At 42.4% G+C, this 25564-nt stretch overlaps 1 protein-coding gene across 1 annotated transcript in view; it reads left to right on the top strand.

Annotated features, from left to right (window-relative positions):
* SORCS3 (sortilin related VPS10 domain containing receptor 3) overlaps positions 1-25564 on the top strand; it is a 266550-nt gene that overhangs the window by 188026 nt on the left and 52960 nt on the right. The window contains exons 6-11 of the mRNA XM_063406430.1: positions 267-331; positions 7069-7187; positions 19809-19898; positions 21808-21987; positions 23780-23926; positions 24378-24480. Coding sequence (XP_063262500.1) covers positions 267-331; positions 7069-7187; positions 19809-19898; positions 21808-21987; positions 23780-23926; positions 24378-24480 — 704 coding nt within the window. The remainder of the gene's footprint in view (positions 1-266; positions 332-7068; positions 7188-19808; positions 19899-21807; positions 21988-23779; positions 23927-24377; positions 24481-25564) is intronic.

The following is a 25564-nucleotide window of genomic DNA, read 5'->3' as shown; positions in this document are numbered from 1 at the left end:
ACAAGAACAGTCATAGTAGCCTTGATCTTGTAGACAGGCAGGATCCCTCTCTCATGCCTGGGAAGGTTGGTGTAGGGCCCCTGAGCGTGCTGTGTGTGGAAATACAAAGCAGATGAGTCCTAAAAAGGTGGAGACCTGCACACCAGGTGTCCCAAGGTAGGCTTAAACTGGTTTTGCTTTCCTTCAACACCTCTGTCTGACTGCAGCCTTTCACTAACTGTCTTCTTTCTTCCCCTCTCTCTCTGTCTCTGTCTCTCTTCTCCCAGGTCAGTGACTGGTTTGGATAAAGACCCTGACCTTGTGCACATGGAGGCCCGGACAGCTGATGGACGTGAGTGCCTGCAGCAGTGCTAAAAACTGGCCTTTGAGCCAAGAATGGGGTGGGAATGAGAACCCACTTCACCCATTTTACCTCCCCATTTACATTTTAATTGGTAGGGGAGATGTGGGTCATGGGGTTTGATGTGGTGTTCTTATCCTGAGCCTGTAGGGGAAAGTCACGGGCTGCAGGGTTTGTGTCTGTGGAGAGGGTGGACAGGAGCACGGTCTGTTGGGCTCAGAAGCCATCTATTCTGCTCCCTATTTAGCTGTTTCACTACCACATAGTTCACATCAATCATAAAGAGCTGGGCTACCAGCACTGTACCATGGAACCTCTGTGCATTTCCAGAGGTGCTCAATACAGCCAGGTGGTACCTGTGAATTTGAGAAATTACCTGCAGTCAGACTCACCCTCCAGCCAGAATGTCCCTATGCCCCTTTGTCTTGTATTGAAAGTATTTTTAGTTTTGCTCATAATGTATGAATAGGTGTTCCATACCAAAACATTACAGGCCTTGAAAAGATGCCTGGATCTGAAGCGGGAAATAGGAAAAAAAAAAAATTCTTAACCCCTCAGTGAAATTAATCTAGTCAGGTTTGCAGTGGAATGGATTCCTGTGTAGTCAATCTCCAGCAAAGACAATGGTACTAAAGGTAAGCTGACTTACTCTCTCCAAAGTGTTTTAGATATTCCTCACAGGAGCTGCAGCATGGCAATGCTTCTGCTCCTTGTGTGGAACTTCAGTGTGAGGAAATGGGAGCAATGGGACCAGTGTCCCATTTTGGTGCAGAACACTATAGAAGAACAGCATAGGATTGAGGAGCTGGAGGATTTCTGGGAGAAAAAAAAGCCTCATTTTTGCTGGTTGCAAACTTTTCTCTGTTTTAGTCAAGTAAAGTTTAGCTGCGTAGGCCAGATGTGTGCACAAGCTCCTGTCTATCAAGATGGCTTCTCTGAGGTTGTGGATATTCTAATATCACTCATTGGCCTCCCACTGCTATTTAGTGATGGCAGCTGAATAAATAACCAGGCAATAAAAGCTCAGGGGTGACAGCTGTTTGTTGAAAATGTGGAAAAAGCAAAACAGGCCGACAGGTGGGTGGACAAGGTAGGGAGGCGTCTTCAGTGCCTTTGCTGCAGTGTGTATTGCTGCAGGTATGACGGGAGAAGTGGTCAAAAGCAAATAAAAAAACCCCAAACAGGCAAGCAAACAAACTGCTGATGGAGTCTGTTTTCAAACTAAGTTTAAACTTGCTCACCCAGCTATTTGAATATTGGATATGTCAAGGATGTAAATGTTTGAAAGATGTATCCCTAGCTTAAAGACAGCTCCCTTCCTTCAGGTCGTGTTTGCTCAGGGGTTTGCCCTTTGTTCTTTTTTTAATGTATAAATTCAGCATTTTGGAATTGGCAGCTGATGGTGTTGAGGGTTTCACTGGAATTCAGGCTTGGCCAGTAGTGTCAGCAGAACAAGAGCCCCACCCCAGGTCTGTGGGGCAGTGTTGGCCCTGCTGGCATGGACCAAATGACTCCCAGGACAGCACAAATGAGCAGTGTTGCCCCAATTAGAGGTTCTAGGGCTTAGAACAATGTTAGTTTGTGTTACAAAGCAAGGACAGCCTCACAGCTACAGACCTCCCCAGAGTGACATTGTCCAGCTCTGGAATGGGGCACTGAACTTTTCTCCCAGTTAGTTCTGCAAACAAATTGGGCCTTCATGTGCTCAGTGAAATTGCTGAGGCACTTAGACCTGCTGGAAAATGGGGCCCTGCAGTTACTTCCTCCTGATCAGAAAGTTTCTGATGAAAGACTTCCTCAGTACTATGCAGAAGGAAGGAAAGGCTTTTCTAATGGCTCTTTTACGTCAGTCTGGTGGCTCAGTAACTTATTTGATGCATTAACAGACATGGATTTAAGTATTCCCACTGCTTAGCCCAATTCAGATAGAAGAATCCATGCCTTCAGTGTCACTGGCTACTTGAAAAAGACATGATTCTTCTAGACTGGGCATCTTTCTTTCTTCTTCTTCTGTTTTCCTCCATGTTTTTAATAAAAATAAAAATAAAAAATTAAAAAAAAAAAAAAAAGAGAGAGAGAGTAAAAGTTGTAGGAAAGGAAGGGAAATTATATTTAGGACTAGACTCCTGAATTTGATGATTTTTAATTTTTTTTTTTCTTTTACCAGTAGTTGGGACTCCACCAGTAGTTGGGACTCCAGAACCTATCTAAGATGCTCTGGAGCTGGGAACAGGTGGTGGGGCATACTGGAGTCTCTTTCATCCATAAATGAGTCAGGGCTATCAAAAAGCCTCTGGATCTGGGTGCTGGCAGTCCTGTTCACCTCTTTGGTGTCTGTCCTTCTAGATATCTTGCCACATGGTTTTTTCTGTCCAGTCATTAGAAATATTTGTGTCTGAAAAACTCATCTGCCCCTGTGTCTGTTCTCCTTAAATACTGCAAGATGCTGATAATTCCAGTGCCTATCTTATCTCAAGCTGTTCCCATCTTTTGTAGCAGATGAAATTTTTCACGTTTTTTTGACATCTTGGCAGAGTCATTGTAGCAGAATAATAATCATCAAGGCTTGAATTTTTAAATTGCAAAAACATGTAGGAGCCTTGGGCATTGTGTCTTCTGCCAGGGTGTGACAGGCAGCAGCAAGGACAGGGCTGGATGCAAGGGAACTGTTATGGTCACACGGACACAAGCACCCACCAGCACTCCTGGGCAGGATATATTGAACTTTCTGATGCTTAGTGAGCTAATCTTCACCCCACTCACAGATACAGTGCAATAAACAAGATTTGAATTATAGGAAAAAGAGGGGGGGGAAAGCTAACCAGAAAGATAAATCAGGGTAACTAATTCCTGGACAGTCCACACGTCTTTTTCTTTGGGGGAAAGATTATTGAGACCAGTGAGGTTTTTCTCCCTCCATGGAAACCTTCACAATGTTATGATTTTAAATCTTGCCTTACACCAGGATCTGATTTAAGCTGAGCCCATCTGCCAATGCAGCTTGTCTCTATCAGCTGCCTTTTCCCTGTTAGCCATGCTGGCCAGCCATCCCTGCTTTCAGCTGCCTTATTGATGCTGCTGGGAAGGAGCAGGGCTTGCTGTCCTGTGTCTCTCTGAGTCACAGTCACCTGCACACAGGCCAGCCCTTTGCAGCCTTCAGCACAGGGACACAGCAGCTTTGACTGTTCCACTGCCTCCCTTCAGGGACCCGCACCTCAGGAAGGGAGCCTCTTGTGCTCCTGCTTCCTGCCAAAGCTGGCATGGCTGGCAGGAAAAGATGAGACTTGGTAGCTTGGCTTATTTCACCAGTTTGTCCCTTCCAATTTCAAGAAGTTGTTTCCGTTTTGTCACTTCAAAAAGGGTAAAAATACACTCCAGAATCTCAAGATGGAAGACTCTGTTAAGCAGCAATGAGGAGGCGGTTCAAGCTCCTCAACTGGAAAATGGCTGTACATCTGTGAAAGCCATTCCCTAATCCTGAGTGAGGTGGGAAGGGTTTGTGTGGAGGAATGGATGCTGGGATTCGAGCTGCAGCAAGCCCTCCAGGCTGCCTGATGTCCATATTGCCACATTCACAGATGAGCTGAGAAAGTGGCTGGAGCTGCTTATAAGCATGAGAAGTTTTTAATGCTTCTTGACCTCTTCTCAACTCCTTTTGCAGTGGAACATTATAAAAATCCCAAAAGCAGCAAAAAAATCCAACCTGCTAAATAATCCTGAAAACACCCAGACCCTTTAATTCTGGTGTTGTATATGACAATGTATAAATTGGAAGTAATGCCCAGATAGAAACAACCTCCCTCAGGCAGTACACCTCCCAGTGAAGGGTGAACAAGGCTGGAGGCATGGCTTAGTCTCATGTCACCTGCCCCTCTGGGTGAATGTCCTTTTACCCTGTGGCTGTCCAAAAGGGGGTGCAAAATTACCTCATCCTGGAGGAGAGGGAGATAATAGCTTGGAAGTTAGGATGGCCTCTTCTCTCTAAATGGAGACTTTTGTTGACAGACCCTGTCCTTTCTATGTGAGAAGATGTGCTCTGTGAATGGCACCCTTTAGGAAGTTTGAGCAGGGACTTGAGATTGTTTCTGGCTTTGAGTTCCACACAAATGGGAACTGAACTGGGTGCTGCTGTATTTTTTACCTGACTTTTTTTGTATGTATTTTAAAGGGAATTATTTTTTATTTTCTTTGGGCAAGCAGGAAAAAAGCAAGACTTAACTTTATCTGGTATCCTAAAGCGGATAGGTTTAAAGATATTTTGTGTCTGGTTGTTTTGTTTTTTATTTTTTTAATGGCTTGCATTGTGAAAACTATGGAAGTAAATAAAATAAGAGAATAAATGGAAAATGGGTGGTGAGCTACCCCCCTTCTCCACCACCATCTCCTTGTGAATATTAATCAGGTGCCATTCTTTGAGTATATTTGATTGCTGGTGTAACACACTCAAAATGACATATTTCCCAATAGGCAGGAAGCTCGTTGTCATGTCAACACTTGTGATTTATCTGCATTTATTTGTGACAGGTTTTTATTCCTCTTCCCATTCTGTCACTCAGCAGCAGCAAATTATCCCCTTTTTGGAAGGATAAGAATATCCAGGCTACTGTGTGGGAGAACATACTGGAGGGAATGAGGTTCTAAAAATACAACTCCTGACCTCTCCTCCTTGTTCTGCCTAATTTTAGAGCTACCTCAAAGAGCAAGTCACTGCTGTTGATCTCTCTGGATAGCATGGCAGCACATAAGACCCTCTTGTTTTCTGTCAGTTGCTTTTATCCACTGCAGGGTTGTCTTAGGTTCCACACTGAGCATCTAAATAGCAGCTCTGGGCCAAGTGTGTGTATATCAGTTGATGAAGAACTTTAATTTATGCCAGTTGAAAGTCTGACCTCTCTGCTGCTGCTGCTGGAATTTTATGCTGGGAGCAAGCACAGCTCTGACGCTCTGGTTATTGGCACTGTCTCTAGGTCAGGTGTTTTCCACCATACACTTTAATCACTGCCCAGTACTCTGAGCTGGCACCAGCACCATTTTCTGCTGCTTTAGCATCCTCAGTGGGACTATGATTTCATTACTGCACCAGACCTGTGTGCCTGCTCTGACTCAGCCCTTATTAACCTGGAATCCCTGGTGCATCAACCCAGAACCAGGTCTGCAGCCTTTAAACAGGGGCCTTCAGTCACTGGGTGGTTGGGCACAGACCTTTATTAGAATAAAATTTGGCTGTAGGTTGTGACTTTTTTAGAAAAAATATTTTAGAAATTATTAGTCTAATTATTAATGCCTCTGACTTGCATTCTTTTGCATTTTTAAGAGTGTTGCTGGGACAAGACTTTAAAAGAGGAAACTATCTTGTGAATCTTGTTTCAGAATCTGGGAAAGCAGCTGGCTGAATCTCAGAGGATTTCAGTCATGCCCCCCAGAGCTTTCCACTGCCCCACATTTTGCTGTCACTGGAAGGACACACACCAAGGACCAGGCAGTTCTTTTGTGATGGGGAATCCTGTAAGCAGCTTTGCTGGGCTAGTGACTGTCTTTTTAAACTTCTCTTTTATCATTTTGGGCTCAGTTTGACAAGGTCCGTGTCAGAATGTTCTATTGTGAACTAAAATCACTGCACCAGGCTCACCCCAGCCCTTATAAACTTGCTGTTTACTTAATTGAATTGTCTGTCCTCACCCTTTGTAGAAAAGCAAAGAAGCATTTGAATCTAGGGAGCCTGTAAAAGTGCCACAGTGCAAAAGATACAACACTTTTATCACTCCAGCTGTCATCTTAGTAGTATTTTCATTTTCTCCCTAATTTGCAGTTTTCAGAAGAGCGATTGGAAAGCAGAGATGGCATATTTAGATTACACACATTCAGAAAAACAGTTCCTTCATTGTTCTGTTTCATAAGGCCTTTTCTTAGCCTGAGTGAAATAAAACTTAATCCCCTATAACCCCTCTCAACTTGCTGGAGGTGAGCACATCTCTTCTTGTTCTAACTTTCTGTACATCTGCCTTTTCCTGCTGTAGTCTTCATGTTCTTCTCCCAGTCCTGTTCCTCCCCTCAAGCAATGCCAAGGCCTGACAAACTCTCATTAGTGTGATGGCCGTCTTCTCTCCAGACAGAAGCATTTGGTGTTTCTTGCAGTGCATATAACTGCTGTTAGGAATCTTCAGCTCCCGTGCTATTTCATGGCCATGGCATTTTCATTCCTAGCCTGTGTTTGCTATAAAGACTTAATTTTGGGAGATGCTTGTGATTTTCGCGGAAAAATAAGTTTACCTTAATAGTGTCGATTTGGGCCTTTTAAAAAATTATTTTTGTGTTTTACTACCACAATTAAAACCAGTCAACAAGATAGGGTGTTTCAGAGGGAAGACAGGAGTATGATTTCCAGATGTGTATAGGAATTGGGGAATTCCGCCTGGGTGGCTTCTGCTCTGTGTGGTCTCATCAGCAGCTTTCTGATGGATTTCTGGTTGGTACCCTCCATTTATGCTTTGAACCTGTGTCTCCTGAGGGGTGTCTGCACAATAGGGAAGGCAATGGCAAAGTGCTGGATGTCGAAGCGTGGTGAATTCCCAACTTCAGAGGGCGGCTACAGTGTCAAAAGCTGGGGGCAGATCATGGACTAACATCTGCCTAGCTGGAGATGAGACCTCCTTTTGAGCTGCTGTTAGTGTTTGCAGACAAGTGGCTCCTCCCTGGCCTTTCTGAGGTGTCCATGTTCTCCCCTGCAGACACCCACTACCTGACCTGCCGGATCCAGGAGTGCTCCGAGACCAAGAGGAGCGGGCCCTTCTCGCGCTCCATCGACGTCAGCTCCCTCGTGGTTCAGGATGAATACATCTTCATCCAGGTAATTGGCTGCACACAAATGGGATGTGGATTCTGCCTGCACAAGGTGCTTTTCCTGCGCAGGGGAGGGGGCACATTGTTAGGATCAGCACTTGGGACTGCAGTTCTTAAGAGCTGGGAGTCCGTCCTGTTGGCTCTGCGGTCTGGGATGGAGCACTCGGTCTCTCTGCTCATCACGTGTCTTGAATCTTATATATTTTTTAAGTTTATTTGATAAAATCTTTTGGCATGTGGCCAGAGTGGAGTGAGCCACGTGAAGATTTATCAGATCTTTGAGGGTGTCCAGCACTTCTCAAAATGGCCTAAAAATAGCGAGACAACTTCTCTAGACATGCTTTGTAAAATAAAAGGTTTTAATAATGACAAAAATAATGAACATTATAGAACAAATAAATGTAAGTTGAACACAGTGTAGAAAACTCTCTTACACTGGCTAAGACAATCCAAAAAAGCCGAGAGCACCCTGTGCTGTGCCTTTAGTACTTGATTATTTAGGTGGGCTATTTGGCACCTTGCCCAGTAAAATTGGCAACATGCTTTGAGATGCATTTCCAAAGCCCAGTCAGTGCCTCTGTGCTGGCACCGAGACAGTTACAATGGGCAGGCTGTAGAAAATTCTAGTTTAACTTCCTTACATGTTCCAAGGTAAGCTGAAACTCTTTCTCTTATACAGAAACACCTGTTTGGGTGTGGAAATGCACTGCTACATTTGTTCATTAAAGGTCCATGGATTTCACAACTTGCTATTTGTGTGGCTAATTGCAAAATACAAAGGAACTACAAATGAATTCAGGAGAGCAGAGAAGAACAAAGGAGAGGTGTGAATGATTATTTTAACAACTGGAAAGGTTTCTGCTGATTTGACAGTCAAGTAACGCTAACAGAGTGAACCAAAATTTGTAGTAGGAGGTAAAATAGCAGAAAAATTGAGAAAAGATGTTACAGGGCAACTTCAAAGTGAAAGATGGCTGTGAATTCGTCGGTGATGATTTTGGAGATGAGGAAAAAGTGTCAGAAATAGAATGAGAAACAACGTGCTTCTGAGATTTTTTGGAAATACATGGGCTGGATGGAACAGGGCCATCTCACTAAATTTTGTGTCTGTGGAAGCCTGAGAATGAATAGTACGGCCTGGAAGGACACTTCCTGGAGATGTTCCATTTGGTTGAAAACTGAGAGCCAGGCTGAGGTGATTTCAGATCGTGGGAAGCTCAGGAGACACAGAGATTACAGACATGGTGATGTTAACTGCTCGTCTCCAATGCTGAAGCATGTGGAACAAAAGAAGGTGAAGATTGGATTCAGGTGGTACAAAAAGGACACATGCTTCCCTTTCTGAATATAACACAAGACTGTGTTACATTAAACTCCTATTTTTTTTCCTTGAGCAAGCATTTTTCTAGACTATATCCAGATTATGAGAAAGTTTTGCTGTGTTTCTTGTCAGACTTTCTTACAAAAGGGGAGACTGATAAATCTGTGCTGGGATTAGGTGGAGGACTGGATCCCTATGGCCTGGGAGGATTGCAGTATGAAAACTGCATGCATTTGAGCAACACTGGCAGACTTCTGACAGTAGGGGATCTGCTGCTCTGGGGATGACCTACTGCAGTGGGAGCCAGACCCCCCCTCAATCCCCATGAAACCCAGTCTGCTGCTGCTTCCTTTGGCCTCAGTGGAGATCCACTGCTAGAAAACATTGTGAATTCAGTTTCTGCAACTTAGTAAGTCATGATTTGACCAAAACCCATGGCTTTCCAATCGATAAATGCTCTGCTCTCCAAGGAGTATTTAGAGAGACTCTCAATGTGGTGGTTTATGTCTGTGACTGAGGGTGTTGTGGAACATCCAGTCCTTCAAGCACGAGGCCTTACAGACATTTCTCACCCCACAGCTCTCATCTGTGTTAAAACAAGGACACTCTGTTTTGAATCTTGATCTCACAGTGAGGACATGGGCTGGTGTGTGTGTTTTGCTCTGCCTCAAGTCAGCAGTGAGCAGCTCAGGCTAAAAGCTTCTAGTTAAAAAGCTTTAAGTCGAAAAAAGTGTGTGTGTGTGTGTATAAAAACACATGCATGTATGTATATGTAATACTCAAATGCCTTGACTATTCTTAGCAAGGTTTTATTATAGCATAATGGGTGTTTGAATTGAAAATCACATCCCCACACTTTACCAAGCTGTTAAATATACACACAGAGCTTTGCTGCAGCTTTGGGCAGGAGACTCTCCCTTCCCAGGCTGTCTATCCCTCTCCCTGTGTTTTGTATCACACTGGCAGGGTTTCTGCCTGTCCAGCAGCCTGGTGAGAGTGGCTGGGCAAGGACTGAGTCCTTGCAGAGCTCGGGTGACACGCAGGCACTTCGGATTCCCAGCACACCCTGAGCTGAGGGTGTTAAATCCACCGTGTCCAGGACACGGCCCATGGGCTATGCAGAGTGTTTTGGTACATGTGTAGGAGTGCTGATATGTCCTGCATGTATTAGTCTCACAAACTGTGGTGTTGCTGCCCATTATGGGATGTGTCAGGTTGACTGCCTGCAATGTCTCAGCGGATTGTTCAGTCTGGTTAATCTTGGACAGAAGTGTAGCAACCAGGTCCTCAGAATTTTAAATATTAGACAGAGGTGAATAAATAAATATCAAATTAAACGTTAAGAACCTGGTGAGGTTTAATAGCTGCATAAAGGATTGGTGCATGAGTTCTGATATGTCTGTTCTGGAACAAATCAGAATTAATGTCTTGGAGTGGAGAGAGGAACTTGTTTCTTTTAACTTTTGTCATTAAACCAGTAAATTTTTTAGTCTAAATCTGTAGGCAGTGCTCCTCTAACATTAGAGAGATCAAAACCTCCAGGGACAATTTATCTTATTTCACCTATTTCAACATGAAATAGGTCTCTCTTTGAGTAAGCCTTTCTCATTAATATTAGAAGGAACCTCAGCAGAGCTTAGTTGAAACCCCCAAATTTTTGACAGCTATAATTAGGGAAGCTTAATTCCAGCTATTGATATCAGTGCCTTAGATTATCTGCATACAGTTATTTACTGGTGAATATCCATTCTAACCAGGTTGATGAACAGGCCTGTGCTGTAAGGTTCCTGGGGAGCATTAACTTGTGTAACTGCACTCAAAGCAAACGTGATACTGTGATCCATAGTGGATAGGAGAAAGAAGAACACAGAAGATATTATAATGCCAGTATAAATCAATGATTCCTGTTGTGCAGCACTTCTGAAAGGATATTTCAGAATTACAGTACAAAGAAAGAAAATGAGAATGGTCTTAGGCTTGAAAATTTTGTCTGTTGAAGAGAGTTTGGAAAGACTGACACTGCTTACCAGGCAGAAGATATAAATAACATAGCCCATGAGGAAAGATGTAAAAGGTAATGTGGAGGGAAAAAAGAAATAGCTACTAAGAGAGAGTAGGAAGAATTATTATGAATAAAACAGTAGGTAATCTGAATTTATTGACTGACTTTCTATTTGATTGATCAATAGTTATTTAAGGATGTCTAGCATGTCACTAGGATTGGATTGGATAATTCTGCATAAATTGATACATTAAGAGAAAATCTTACCCTCTCTTGCATGTATAAGATTTGATTCAGTTCACAGTATTGCTCTGGTGTATCCAGGAGGCAATATCAGAATCTTCTTTCATGATTAATACCTAAAATTCATACAACTTGCAAAACAGGTCATTTATTTGTGAGAAAACCTTGGAATATGTCTGGACTTACAATGATTCCCATTTAATGTCTGTGTCTGTGGTGTTGAATTACATGGCTGTGCTCCACTGAGTACTTTTTACTGAAACAGTGTCACTTTCCAAAATTAGGTGCAAACATAACCTACAACTGCCTAAAAGATGTGATTTCCTGACAATTACCTAAACTGCTGTGGTGTTCTCATCTGCAGAGCCTACACTATGAGACACAGGAATCAGGGAGAGTAATTTGCTATGAGTCTAGAGTACTGATACTTTACATGTATATAAATATATATACATGTATTTATATGTTAAAAAATAAATTACAGAGGGAATTCTGGGAAAGGTATTTTTCAAGCAAATCTTGTATCAGGGTTTCTAATGGAATTGCTCAGGTTGCTGAAAAGTGTTGAAAATTAAATAGGCTTTAATGAAAATGGTGATTATTTTTCAGGAAATTTGATTTTGAGTGAGACAGCATTTTTTGGAAAAAAACCTTTTTATTTTCCTATAAGTAAACAAATAATATCAATGCTACTTGGAGGAGATCAGGAATGATCTGTGCATGTTTCCTTGTCAACAAATCAAAATTTTCAACTGAAGATGAAGGAAAGCATGAGTAAATGTCACCACTTATTTTAGGCAGTGAGGAATGCCTGGGCCACAGAGGTCTCAGTACAGTGTTGGTTGTTTGTGGGGCTCTGAGGAGTCCTGAGGGACAGTGCATTTCCTGGGAATCAGCTTTGCTCTGGGACAGTGCTTCTGGCAGAGAGCAGCATTCTTGTGGGCAGACCTACAGCTGCCATAGAGAGCTAAGAACTGCTAGGTTAAAGGAGCTGTTCCTGGTTGCCCAAAGGTTATGTGCAAGCATCTCAGGAGCTCAGTGGTTCTTGTGGGTGGCTGGACTCCCACCCTGGATGAGGCTGGCCACAGGTGGAGAGGGATGACATTCCCAGGACGGTGTCTTCACACAGAAGGTGTCAGGAGATGGACAGAAATGGTGATGGAACTCTTCAGAATGTGTGACATGACAACTGCTGGCACCACCACTGTTACAGTGCTGGTGACCTAAGGGTGTCAGTGGGACAAAACCTACAGGGAGACAATATTTTTTTATGAGTTGGAACTGATAGAGTTAAAAAAGGGACAGATAAGATTTTGGACATATTCACAAAATCCTAAGAGACTGGAGGAAGGATTTGGTCTCTCAAAATTGTTTCTTCTCCTTTTTCCCCAGCTGTAGGTCTCATAAATATGTTTCCATCCCTCTGTTAATCCTGTTGTGTTTTGCTGACCCTTGAGCGTGTGGCTTTCCCCCAGAGATGGCACCAGTCTAGTGCAGCATGCAGTAATCCCTGTCCCCATCCCTCCCTCACACTTCTGTCTCTGTCAGCACCTGGGGACCCTCAGGGTTACTTTGGCCTTTTGCATTTGAGCTGGCTGTAAGTCAGTGCAGAGGTGTGTGGATGGGTGATCAATACCTGTCTCGGCTGTTTTTTATGTCTTTATTTTTCTGCAGGATGCTGCAGACTCTGCTGTCCCAGTAGAGAGGAGCTGAGGTTGATCTGAATTGTAGCTCAGACATTCAGCACTTTCCTTAGCAGTGACAATGCCACTGGGTGTAGAAGACTCCTCAGACTTAGCAGCTGATACCTGGTTTGGGTTTGGGCCAAAAAATGCCTTTGGAGATGAACCCTCTCAGATCTCTCTTTGATTGGTGGTCTCATAAGGAGAAAGAATGATCCCCGCAAAGTTTGATTGAAAAGGACTGGCGTTTTGCTTCAGATCCTGGTGCATTTCCACTTTAAAAGAGAGGTGCTTTGCACCACTAATTAGAGAGGCATGCTGAGAGGCAGTACCTTATCACTCTCCAAGGCCTTTAAAGAGTGGAAACATGGGTACCACTTCTCCTTTCCATACCATGGCATAATTTATCAAGGTGTTTAGCTGCAGGCTAAAACTCAAGAGTGTCTCCTGGGAACCCTGGGAACTGCACATCTTTCTCTTGTGTCCATATTCCTTCATGTCATCCTGGGACATATGATGATCCCATGCTGAAAAAGCTAAGTTGCTCTCTTGGTGGCCCTTTTTTTTGAGGTTGATGTGATGAAGGAAGAAAAGCATGTGTGGGCACTGGGAAGAGGGACAGGGTCTTGGCTGTGGTTTGTAATTCTCCTGAAGGTGATGAGGTCTGTGGTGTTGCCATTTAGGAGCAAGGGATGGTGGTTACTCACATCTTGCACATGCAGCAGTGCAGAAGCAGCTGTAGGAATTGTAGGAATTACATATGGAAAGTGAAAAGTTTAAGTGAAGATGCTCTCCTGTGTTACTGATCTTTTATCTGGCTCTTCTTCACCGTCGGAAATACTTTTGAACTTGGAGGACTTTTGCCTAATTCAGGGAGCTGCACAGCAGGGCAGCATCTCAGCCTGCTCACTGGCATGAGTGAGGAGGAGCAAACCCAGCATTTCTCCAGAGGTTGTTGTGTGGTGCAGCTGAGTGGGAGTCTTACAGTGCACATCTGAATAACTCCTCTGGCTCACAGGAGCAAACACTTCTGCCAAAATCTGTTGAACCATTTCAGTCTTCTTTTGCATCAGAAAATTTTCCTTAAAACATATGCAGATGTCAGTATTCATCCACAATCACTGATAACTTCTTACAAAACCTATGGATAATATTTCTTTTTTTGGATGCCTGGTGTCTCATCAGAGCATGTCCAAAAATTTCAGCTGAAGTAATTTGATGCAAAATGGCGTTTATAAACTTTCTTTTTATCTGGATCAAATTCTGGTTTTATCAGGATAGATGTATTTATAATAACCTTTTTTATCAGCCTCGGTAGTAAGAAAAATAGTTATTAATTACAATATTAGAATTCAGGTGGGGGGACATTTCTCTTTGAGGCATTCTAGAAGCTACATATATCTTAAGCCAGCTCAGAGAAGTAGTTTAATATTATTACTGGTTGTAACTATGCTTGTTTAGGAACACTTGAAAGTGCTTACATTTAGGAGGACATAAGTGTATGTTTCAAGTTTATAGAGTATTTAAGAATAGGCTAAATGAGCATATTTGCTGAATTGAAGTAATTTATCAGGTGAATAGATTTCAACCAGCAGCCACGGCTGAGTTTATGCTAATTCATAGGGATTCCTATCCTCAGTTATCAAGTTATCAATTTAAAAACTTAAATAAGTGGCAAATTTCCCCAGGAATAAAGCAAGGGTGGTTTGTTGTTTTTTTGTAATTTTTTTTTGCTTATGTGAGTCTTCTCAGCAGTGAAACAGGATAGAGGGGAGAAATTAAATGTTCATTTCCCAGCATAGAGGCTTCTCTTTATTTTCATAGAAACTAAATGCGCCATGTTCAAATATAAATTTCTTTCCTCCATTTTTTCCTCCATTAACTAGGAGCCAAAGGTCTTAACAGAAATCAATCCATGCAATTTATTTTTAACTTCACCCTGCTTAGCTATGATTGATTTTTATCTTTGCGATCGATGGTAGAGAAAACGGTTTGGCGGGACAATGGAGCACTCTCCAGCTTGTAGGGGTTGGTCTTTGAGTCTTTTATTGAAGGAATCATTAAAAGCTTATTATGAAACTAATAGGATGAAGACGTTTAAATGATGAACACGATTACACCTGTTTTACTGGTGAATAATGCCTGCTACAGCTGATCTCCTCTCGCTGCTATTTAAAATGCTGGACAGCACTCCAGTGGGGGAAATTAATCCATACAGATGAAAGAAAGTGCATCCCACATGCTAGTTAAAAGCTCTTCTTAAAGCAAGACAGGCAGTAAGTAGTTAGCTACTTTCCTATTCACTGCTGGGTGCTTTTCATCCATTTCTAGCACAGTTTCGTCTTTTCTGTGCCAAATATCGCATTTGGAACTTGAGCCTAAACATCTCTTGATAAAAAAAAAAAAAAAATAAAAAATTATTAACATTTTCCTTTATTTATTTATTTTTTATTGATTTTCTTTCTAGGGCTTTTTGTGCTGTACTTTCTTTTATCGCTCTCTCCCCTCCCCTCACGTTGTCTGATTGATCAGCTGAAGATGTAAAGTATTGCCTTGGCAAACTCATATGTTTCCTCTGAAATCAAAAGGAGATTAAATGTGTACAATTATGCTCTTCTCATAAGTTGATTTCTGTGTGGGTAATGTGCACCTGCAGCTCTGATGTGGCTTGTGTAGCTGCACATTTTCTGCAGGAGTTGCTTTTAAAACAAATGCAATGGTTTCACTCAAGATTACTCTGTCCTTTAGTGGTGTCATCTTTGCTCTGAGGGAAGGGGGAGCTGAACAGGGACTGGGCCAGTCAATAAATGCTCCTTTGTCATAGGAAATTTTCTCTGATGGGTGTGATGCTCTCAAGAGTGTCATGTTTTCCAGCCTGCTGAGTTTACCAGGCAACTTGAGGGTCCTTCATGTACAGGAACTCCACAGAGCACTCAGATAATTGCATATGGTTCAATGACTGTGCAGAAGGCATAATATTAATGAAAACAGGGAGATAATTCAGACTGGATGGTACCTATCATGATGGGATTTATGTTGGGGCAGTGGAGAACCTCACTACACCAAAATATCTAGAAGATTGCTTTTCCTGGTCATGGTGGGTAGTCGAGAAGAAAGAACATTACACTAGGTTCATGTTCTTCCTGATCTTCTGAACCCCTTGTGACTGGAATTGTGGTTAGGCTTGGAAGAGGAGGCATGGCTTTTCAGTCCTCATATCACAAACCTGTTCAAGGCCTAGGCAGGGCTGTCTCTGAGAACCCCAAATCCCTTGGTGAGGGTGTCAGTGGAGCAGCCTGCCTGCTGAACTTATGATTTAATCCACGGTTTGATTTGGGGGATTTTAAGCTCACAAGAAGGAGAAAGGGAACCTGAAATTAAAGCAATGAGGAGGGGTGCCAGGGCTCCCTATGGAGTTGGGGAGCACAGACCCAGGATGCTGCTACAACACTGATAGAGAATTTCTGAACTTTTGACTCCTACCATCTCATTTGATGCTACTGGCAAGGGGGAGAACTCTACAAGCAGAGGAATCACCTCGGGAAACAAGTGAGGTGTTTATTGAAAATAACATCAACTAGATACTATTAAGAGCTTACGATCAACAAGAAGTGTATAATTTGGTTCTCTGAGCTTTTTGCTCACTTTCCTGCAAGTTCTTTGAGCAGCAGGAGGCAGATGGGGTCCTCCTTAGCCCAGGGGCATTTCTGAGATTTCTAATTTCGTGTTTGTTCCATCAATATCTGCCTTACACTGGAAATTATGAGTCCCAGCATCAGCCAGCCGGGAAGATGATAAAGAAGCCTGATACACTGTGATCTACAATTCCTCACATCATCCAGGGCTTCTTTACAGTCTGGGACCCCTTAACTCATTCTACTTGTCTTCCAAACTTGTTTAGGTAACACAGGTATCTTTTTGCCTAAGATGAACTTAACTTAAATCTAAAAAAAAAAAAGGAAGCAAAGCCACAAAGCTTGCTCTTAAATAATCATATTCAATCATTAACATGAGAAATTGCTTTGTGTGTTCCCAGACACGATGCCACAGAAGTTATGGAGATAAATAGATTCCATGACAAATTTTATGTAATTTTCTGCAGTCTTATGAACATATTTGTTTTCTTCTATGTTTGATGCAGTCTGTCTCATTACAGGTCAGGAGGGGGAGGGAGCCAACACATCCAGACTTTCAGGGCTTTCAAAGAGAAATTCCTCATGTTTCTCTTAAATGCCAGCTGATATAAGTTAGATGAGGCTTTTGTCTTGAATGTGGAAATATTAAAGAAAAGTAGTAGCTCAGGAATGGAGGGAGGAAGAAAGAACACAGGTTAGAAAAGACAGATGTGTTTAATGACAAACACATTTGTCCATAGGAATCATTTCCACTGGCCAGAAGCCCAATTAAACACATAAAGTAGTAATCCAGAAGAACAGATTAATGATCCAGTCATTAGCAATGGAGGAAGAAAAAGACAAACCCAGCTAATTCTCTACTGAGCATGACAGATGAGCTCACAGCAAATAATTGGGTGACATTCATCAAATATGAACAGAAAGGAGGCACTGGAGGGCAAAATACTGCCATAATCTCTGGGATTTACAGTGTTGGAGCATTTGCTCATAGAAAAAGAAGAAGTTCATCAAAATAAATTAAGTTGGGCCTTCCAAAATTCATTCTGTACCATGGTGCTTGCCAGAGCTTTATTGGAGGCTTGATCATTTTTTTGGAACTGTTATAACTGTGCATGTAAATCATGCAAAGATGAGATCCTGGCTGGGAAAAGCTTACACAACTCCTGCCAACAGAATTGTGGGTGGCTTCATATTAACTGGCTCAGGAAGACCACAAACCTCAAGATTTCTATTTCTAAACCCTAGTCAAGGTGACCTAGTCCAGGTGGAAGTCTGAAAGCAAGTTTAACTATAGCATACTGAACTTTAACAGTGTTTTAATCCTAACTTTCTGCATTTAAAAACGAGACAAACAAACAATAAATACAAACAAACCCCCTCTAGGTAGCAGTTTCCAGTAGGATAAAGTCAAAAAGTGGTATAAAATCTTTTGAGTGTGGCAGACTTGTAGTAGAACCTACTGTGGCACAGAAAGTGGAATTTGATCAACCCTTGGTATTTTTGCCACTCTGTGTTCACTGGACTAATTGGAAGATTGTTGGGCTGCTCCCAATCTTAATTGGTCATCACAGCATTTACAAAGTATGTAAATGTCCTCATCTACAAGTTGAAAATCATCATCAGCCCAGCAAGAGTGGATATTGAATGCAGGGTCCTTACCAAGTAGTCACTGGACACGTTCAGTTCATGTTAGAATTGAGAATTTGGGTCTTCCAATGGAGGCAATAAATATTAAAAGAGAAGGGGGGATATTTAAATATTCCCTGTGCTATTTAAACAATATCACCTAGAAGTGTGCGATCATTTGAGCATCTTGTAGAGATGAGGGAGATAAAATTACTGCAAACATGAATTTTTGTCTTTGAGCTGGACTCAGTATGAATCAACTGCACAGTCTGTTCTCTCCTGTGAAAACTTTATTTTGATGTGGAGGTATTAGATGGGAAATATATCTTTCAGAAGTAGCACTCACTGACCTTCTTCAGCCTGCAGAAGAGAAGGCTGCAGGGAGACATTAGGGCTCCTTACAGTACCTAAAGTGGCTATAAGAGAGCTGGAGAGGGAGTTTGCACAAGGGCATGGAGTGTCAGGACAAGGAGGAACGGCTTTGAACTGAAAGAGGGTAGAATTAGATTGGATATGAGGAGGAACTGGATGACTTAAGGTCCCAACCCAGACCGTTGTGTGATTCTGTGATCCTCACAGCTCAGAGCAGGACCCTGAAATGCTCACTGCTGTGCCAGTCCACAGTGCACTTCCCATGAAGTGAGAGCCCAGTGACTGCTGTTCTCTCCCTGTCTCTTCTACTGGCTTGTCCCGGGTCCTAGTCAAGTTGCTTTAGACTTTCACATTTGTGTTTACCCTTGGCTTTAGCCAAATGTTGTCTGTGTAGTTTATTTGCTGTGATATAGGCCATTCTTATGACCTTATGCCATGTGTGCTATAATAGTGTCTATTTTGGTTTTTTCTCTTAAGGATGATAAATACAGTTATGATGACATTGCAATTAAAAATGGGAAAAATCTGAAGGGGAAGTTGTAGTATAGAAGCTTGTCCTACTTCTAAACCTTTCTTTCTTTCCAGTTTTCCAAACTGTCAATGGAAAAGCCTTGAGCTGATTAGATATCAAATTTCATGACCAATAATAGTGTGTCCTTCCAATGACAGTTTCTCCAGGGAAGAAAGCCACTATCTAAAAGGTGATATCATTGCTGAGAATACAATTGATGCTGTAGCAATATTCTATGTAAGCTTATTCTCAAATATCACTGCCAGATAAAGGAGGTATATCTAGGAGAGAATCTAAGACCTTTCTCTTAGCTTTATTGGAAACTTAAGGAGCCAACAAGTGATATTCATACAATAGAAAGTGCTTTGTGCATTGTTTTATCTTAAGACCTGCAAGACTGCCAAAGCAGCAGAATGTAGGAAATTTACTGATGTAAGCCTTGTTTTAGCCAGGCCTGAGATGGTGCCAAAAAGAACACCTACAGCAAGAGTAAGAGACTCTTGACAGGTTTTAGATCCCATATTTTACAAATTGTCTGTGCTAGATCTCATTGATGCATGGCATTTCTGCATAGGCTTTAGTTCATTCAGTCCATAAAACTGCAGATTTGAATGTCTATCAGTTTCCCCCACGCACATCCGTTCTCAGAGAGGATAATTTAGAGAAGCCAGTTTCATAGTGACAAAGGGCATCTAAGAGCTTAGCTCCAGCTTTCCAAGAGCACATTTACAGTTAGCAATAAGTGGTGCTAGCGTGGATTTCTGCTGTTAGTCACTGTAAAAGGTTGTTGGAAGAGAATCCTGGCCTCAAGGGACTCACAGTGCAGACAAGGCTGAGAAACAGCAGAGAAAAGTGGGATTATCTCCTGCTTACAGGGGAAGAACAGAAGCACAGAGACTTTCAATTTCTTGCCCAAGGTAATTGAGCTGGACTATGTGATGACACCAGATCCTCCTTTTCCTCCCACTCAGCACTTTTTTTCCTGAGATGTTAAAATCACACTGGATTTGAATCATAAGAGAGAAAAAATTGAAAAGTTCAACAGCACAGCTTAAATAAATAATTTTCCATCGCTCTCAAGTTTGTGATTTCTTTGGAGTTATTCAGATGCCTTTAGGGACAGCTGTGCCTGTCATAGAAAGGACACCTGAAAGAAAGTTTGTCAAGCACTTCTGGAGGTGAACTCACAGAGTGTCTCAGAAGGGTCATCCCTCACTCTCTTTGGTGTTTCCACAGGTGACAACTGGTGGAAGAGCAACTTACTATGTGTCATACAGACGGGAGCCTTTTGCACAGATTAAATTACCCAAATACTCCCTCCCTAAGGTGAGTCCACATTTGTGAATACAGACATGTAATATCTTGGGGAGCCAAATGTGAGGTTCCATAAGGTGAAGTGCCAGGTCCTTCCTTGGATCACAACAGCCCCACACAGTGCTACAGGCTGGGGACAGAGTGGCTGGAAGGTGTCCCAGTGGAAAAGGATCTGGAGGTGTTGGTTGACAGCAGCTGAACATGAACCAGCAGTTCCTGAGGTGGCTAAGAAGGCAAATGATATCTCTGTATCAAAAATATTGATGCCACCAGGACTAGGAAAACGACCTATTCATTACTAGGAAAATGACCTATTCATTTGACCTGTTATATTACAGATTTGTTGGTGGCCCTGATATAGAATTGGTGCATGCTATAAATTCTGGGGTACTTTTGTAATGTAAAAATCAGAAGTATTTTAAGGCTAGATGTCATGGAAAAGTCTTCGAGCCATGTAAAAGAGGCTTGTTTATGCTGCCCTTAGTCACTAGAATATTTTTTGCTGTACAGTAATAACTATCTGTCATGTGCAGATTAATGAACTCTGCTGGAGTTGTACGTATGTGGGGTTGGCACCAGGGTAATGCAATATTTCCACTGCAACTGGTATAAACAGGTTGAAGTCATTGGGAATTTTGCTTTATTTTCACACCGTTGGAATTGGTATAATACCTCCTTAATCTTTAAGGAATTATAGCTACTGGGCAAGAACAAACTTCCTGATTTAGTCTTCCTTCGTTGAGGGAAATGGAAAGTCTCCCACTGATTGTACTCCCTGGGATAGAATTAGGCCCTCAAATGACTTTTCTCCCCATCTCATGCCGATAGGATATGTTAGGTCTATTAGAAATAGCCCCATTTAATCAATCCCAACTTTCCATCTAGATACCTCACACAAAAGATTAAGATGCCTCCTAGGCAGGATGAGGATATTGAGCTGATCTTCCTCCAGATATTTTTTCCTGAAATCAGGTCACTCCATCCTTTGGGAGACTTCCAGAATTATGATTTCTTGATGCAGAAACAGTGCAAGGAATTAATCAAGGCCTCTTGGCACTCTATAGAAAATTTAAATAGATACAAATAGATAAATGGAGTCTCATATAACCACAGTAATTTTGCTTCTAGCTGAACCTGTGTCAGTTTGTTCAACAAGGATGAAGTTCTTCAGTACTCATCACCACCCTGAAAGTAATTTCCATGAACCTGTTTTAAAATAATACCCAGAAAATGTACTGTCAAATGTCTTTGATCTTAAAACTAAATGGGGAAACCCTTGTTAGACTTTTTGTATCTTGGTCAGCAGCAGAAATCCAATGAACGTTAGTGGGTGGATTATTTGATAGGCCATATATCGTGGGATAATTGATCTCAGATAAACTCTCAACACAAAAGCTGTGTTATTAAAAATCCCTATCAGCAGTGGCTCAAACTGATATCTATACCTCACCTTCAAATAAACGTGAACTCCAAGGTTTTTTGAAACCATCCCTTGCCAGTTGGTAGCACAAGCCCATTATTTCAGCATGTGAATGAAAATTATCACTGCTTTTAGCCTGGTGCCATATGATGCTTAGTGACTATGAAGACTCCAGGCTCCAAGGCTGTGAATCTTCCACAAGTAATAAAACTGACTTTCAAATTTATAAATAAAAAATGAAACTGGATGAAATTCCTTGAAGGTACCAAAAATGAAGAAAGCAAAAACCCTTCGCCCAGCTGGTGATTATTTAAAAAGTGAAATGCAGAAAAGTCACAATGCTGGTAATTTATTGGCTTGCTCTAACAGAAAGTTGTTAAACATACCTATAATTCATGCTCCATCTCCATTCTTTCATAATTCATGGTAATTACTACATGTCCCGAAGGGCAAAGAAATACAGAGATCCTCAGTAACAGGCCTTTTGTCTTCTTTTAACAGGACATGCACATTATCAGCACAGATGAGAACCAGGTCTTTGCAGCTGTTCAAGAGTGGAACCAGAATGACACCTATAACCTGTACATCTCAGACACCCGAGGGGTCTACTTCACCCTGGCCCTGGAAAATGTGAAAAGCAGCCGAGGGCTGGAGGGGAACATCGTCATTGACCTTTATGAGGTATGCAGTAACAGTCACCCTGCAAAGAGCACCACGGCCTGCTAGTCCAGCCAAGGGTAAATCTCTTACCAACCTCTCAGGATTTCGTTTGTTTTTGGGATCAGCCCTGAGGCATTTCCTGGATTTGATGCTGAGTTGACTCATGTGGGAGTAGATGCAATTATTTTGCTATAGGTGCAACAACTGGTTGGGTCCCAGTCAATGACTGGTTAGGTGTGTGTCATTTCCAAAAGGGAAAATCATTATCCCTCTCATCCTAATGTGGATATCCATAGGAAGACTAAACATACCTTTTTATTTTCCCCTTGGGCATCTAGAGACACCTGCTCACAGGCAGGGAATCTGGACTGCACCCTCATGAGCACTGAACAGTTTGTGAACTCTAACCAAAAGTTTGTAGGTGCCGCTTGCCCAGAGATGACAGATGGATAACTTCTACCCCAAACTATCTTCCATTCTCATGCTTCTTCCAGGCCTGTCAGCCTTGGCCAGCAGAGTGCATTCAGAGCAGTTCCAGTCCCTGGTTTCTTCAGAGCATGCTGGTTTTGGTGTGTCATTACCTGTTGGATGGAAGATCTGCTGGGGTCTGGGGCTCACTGCTTTGCCAGCAGCAAACAACTGATCAGTAATACAAATAGAAACAGTTGCAGGCTGATTTCTACTATCACACAGAGAAATGTTGCAGCTGCATGCAGAAGTTAAGACTACACATTTTTTTAATTTCATCTAGAATAATGCTCATTTAACAACATAATCAAATTGCTTATAAAATCCAGGTAGTTTAAGTCAATGAGGGAAAATTCAGAAATAACACATTGATTAGCATGAAGGACAGGGTTTATGGGCTTTTTTCACCTGGTTAAATATATTTTCCTGCCTCTGGAAAGTATATTTCTTTGCTGTGATGAACCAGCTCAAATTAACATGCATTATCTCGCATTCATGGGCAAACCTGTGTACTCCCCAGTGGTACATCGTTGACTTTTCACTGCTAAATGCTAATAGATTTTTACAGAGTCATTTAAAGAGTAGTATCACTCCAGGGGCCTCAGAATAGAAGGATTTGCACCCTGACAGTTGCCAGGAAGTTGCAGATTTGCAGCAAATTTCTTCTTCCTGTCTCACTTTCACAGCTGTGCAACAGAGACCAGACTCAACATGAAATCTTCTTGGGGATGTTTTGACAGGACCATATTCTGCTGGAATGGGTTCTGCTGATAAAAATCAAAACATTTGAAACAACTGGCTTGATTTGTCAGAATTTGGATGTGGAAGGAAAACCAAGAAATCAAGTTTGCAAAACATCAGTGTCGCAGCATGTTCAGGATTCACATCTTTTGTGTTGATTTTTTTTCTGATACACAAAAGGATCCCTCACTGCTTCTGATGTGCTCTTCTGTCTCCCCTGTTTTGACAGTCTGTGGAGGCAGTGGGGCAGACCTCATCCTCAGGCTCACAGAGCTCAATGCATGATGTGGTGCATGCTGCACCTTCAAGCCCATCATCAGCCTATCTGCACAAACTCAATGAAATCCAAAAGTGGGCTGTTTCCTAGGGAGTTGCTCTGTGGCCATCCTTGTCTTTTTCTTCCAAAGAGAGAAACCACACAAGACCTTTCAGCTTTGCAACCATCATGAAGATATACCTTTAGTGCCATTTGGTGTTCTAGGATTTGACTGAGATGCCTTCATTGCTTTTACAGATACCTTTCACCCCTGAGAGTGCTCAGATGGACATTGCTTTTGGCCTGTTCTTCCGACGTATTTTTTTCACCTCTCTCCCTTTTTCCTAGGTAGCAGGGATCAAAGGCATATTCCTGGCTAACAGGAGGGTAGATGACCAGATCAAGACTTTCATTACCTACAACAAGGGCAGAGACTGGCGTTTGCTGCAGGCACCGGACACTGATCTCAGAGGGGATCCTGTGCTTTGCCAGCTGGTGAGTGGCAGACCTTTTCCAAGGCACAATTGACCCCTTCAGAGCTGCTTGTTGTAGTCACTAGGTTAACAAAACTCCCCCTGTGTTTTTTCTCTTGACCTTCTATGTGTTAAGTGAATTCAGTAAATTTCTTTATCTATAGCTTCATAGATTTAAGGGAAAATTCTGACCATCCTTCTTGATGTATTTAATAAAATTCAAGTCAAAACAAGAAAGTTTCTGGGGAGAAGTGCTCTAAGTCAGATTGTTGTTAAAACAAGGACAGACATGCTTGTTTGTAGTGCAGAGTTCCTGCTTATCTATCAAAGGAACATACGACCTCTGTGTGCTAAGAGCAGAGGGGTCATTTTCAGAAGGATCAGAGCATCTGTGTGCAGTCACCAAGGGTTCCTCTGGTATTTAACTTGCTGAATATTAAGGCTTCTGCCTTTTGTTTGTTTTCTGCCAACAGCCCTTTTGCTCACTGCACTTGCGCCTTCAGCTCTCAGAGAATCCGTATACTTCAGGGAGCATTTCCAGCAAAGAGACAGCTCCTGGGCTGCTGGTGGCAACAGGTAAGGAGAGAAATGCTTCTCTCCACTCACCCATATCTCCCTGGGAGCCTGAGAGTATGAGATATTCCCCACTGGTGTAAAACCTTTCAGCTCTCTTTCAGCAAGTGCTGACCTAAGTCACCCTAACTCCCATTTGCTGTGGGCTAGGAGAAGGCATATGGCCCCAAGTTCAAAAAGCGTCAGGTATTTGTTGCTCTACAATAACCCATTTGCAGGTCTAAGCCCACACTTCCAAGGTACCATGACCCAGTGGCATTACCAGGTCCTCTCGTGTTGTTACACGGATGGACATGTCTGCCTGTTTGCTGCAGGAAAGAGAGGAGTACCCAGGGGCTGCACTCCCAGGAGGTGTCAGTATGTCCCACCTTTTGGGTAGCAAGCACAGAGCTGTCACAAAGTCTGCCAGGTGAAGCCTGGGCTTCATGGGTGCCTGTCTTATGCATGGCATCTGCTTTTACCTCTGTACTGCTGCAAGACTAGCAGCATTTAATCAACACTGCACGGGCCATTGGTATTGTGGGCTGTTCTGCAAAATAGTGCTTTGGCAGGTTGTGTTGTTTAAATGACAGCCTGCTACAATACCTCATGGTGGCAGTGGCTGAGCCACTGTAATTAATCTGCAGGATGGATGGGGCTACTAAACACCCTCAGCTCTGTGGGAGCTGCTGGGCTGACAAAATGCTTCCTGAGTGGCTGGTGCTATTGAAAACTGGCCTCTGAGCCACGGAGGCAGTTCTGTCTTTTCAAATGGAGGCTCTTACACACACTCAAATATGTCTGAATAGCTTAGCTGTTCTTTCTAAGGCTCTGTTTATCTCCTTGGTCCTGTTCAGCATAGCAGTGGCCTGCAAGTGTGGGATGTTAGCATATTGTCTACATGAATTTACATTATTTCTTCCAACCATTTTCATTCTCATGTCCTTCTGTGCTTCAGTATGTGTGTCAGACTAAGGCAGAACCTGAGATGGGTTCCCTTCATGACATTTATATCTCAACAAAGGAGACACCGTGTGATTTCCAGTTCACTGATCCAGGCCAAATGAAGTGAGATAATTTGGTTTAAACCTCCAGATATCCCCATGCC

The sequence above is a fragment of the Prinia subflava genome, chromosome 9, assembly GCF_021018805.1.
Source record: "Prinia subflava isolate CZ2003 ecotype Zambia chromosome 9, Cam_Psub_1.2, whole genome shotgun sequence".
NCBI classification, from domain to species: Eukaryota; Metazoa; Chordata; class Aves; order Passeriformes; family Cisticolidae; genus Prinia; species Prinia subflava.
This window is presented reverse-complemented; position numbering and strand designations above follow the sequence as displayed.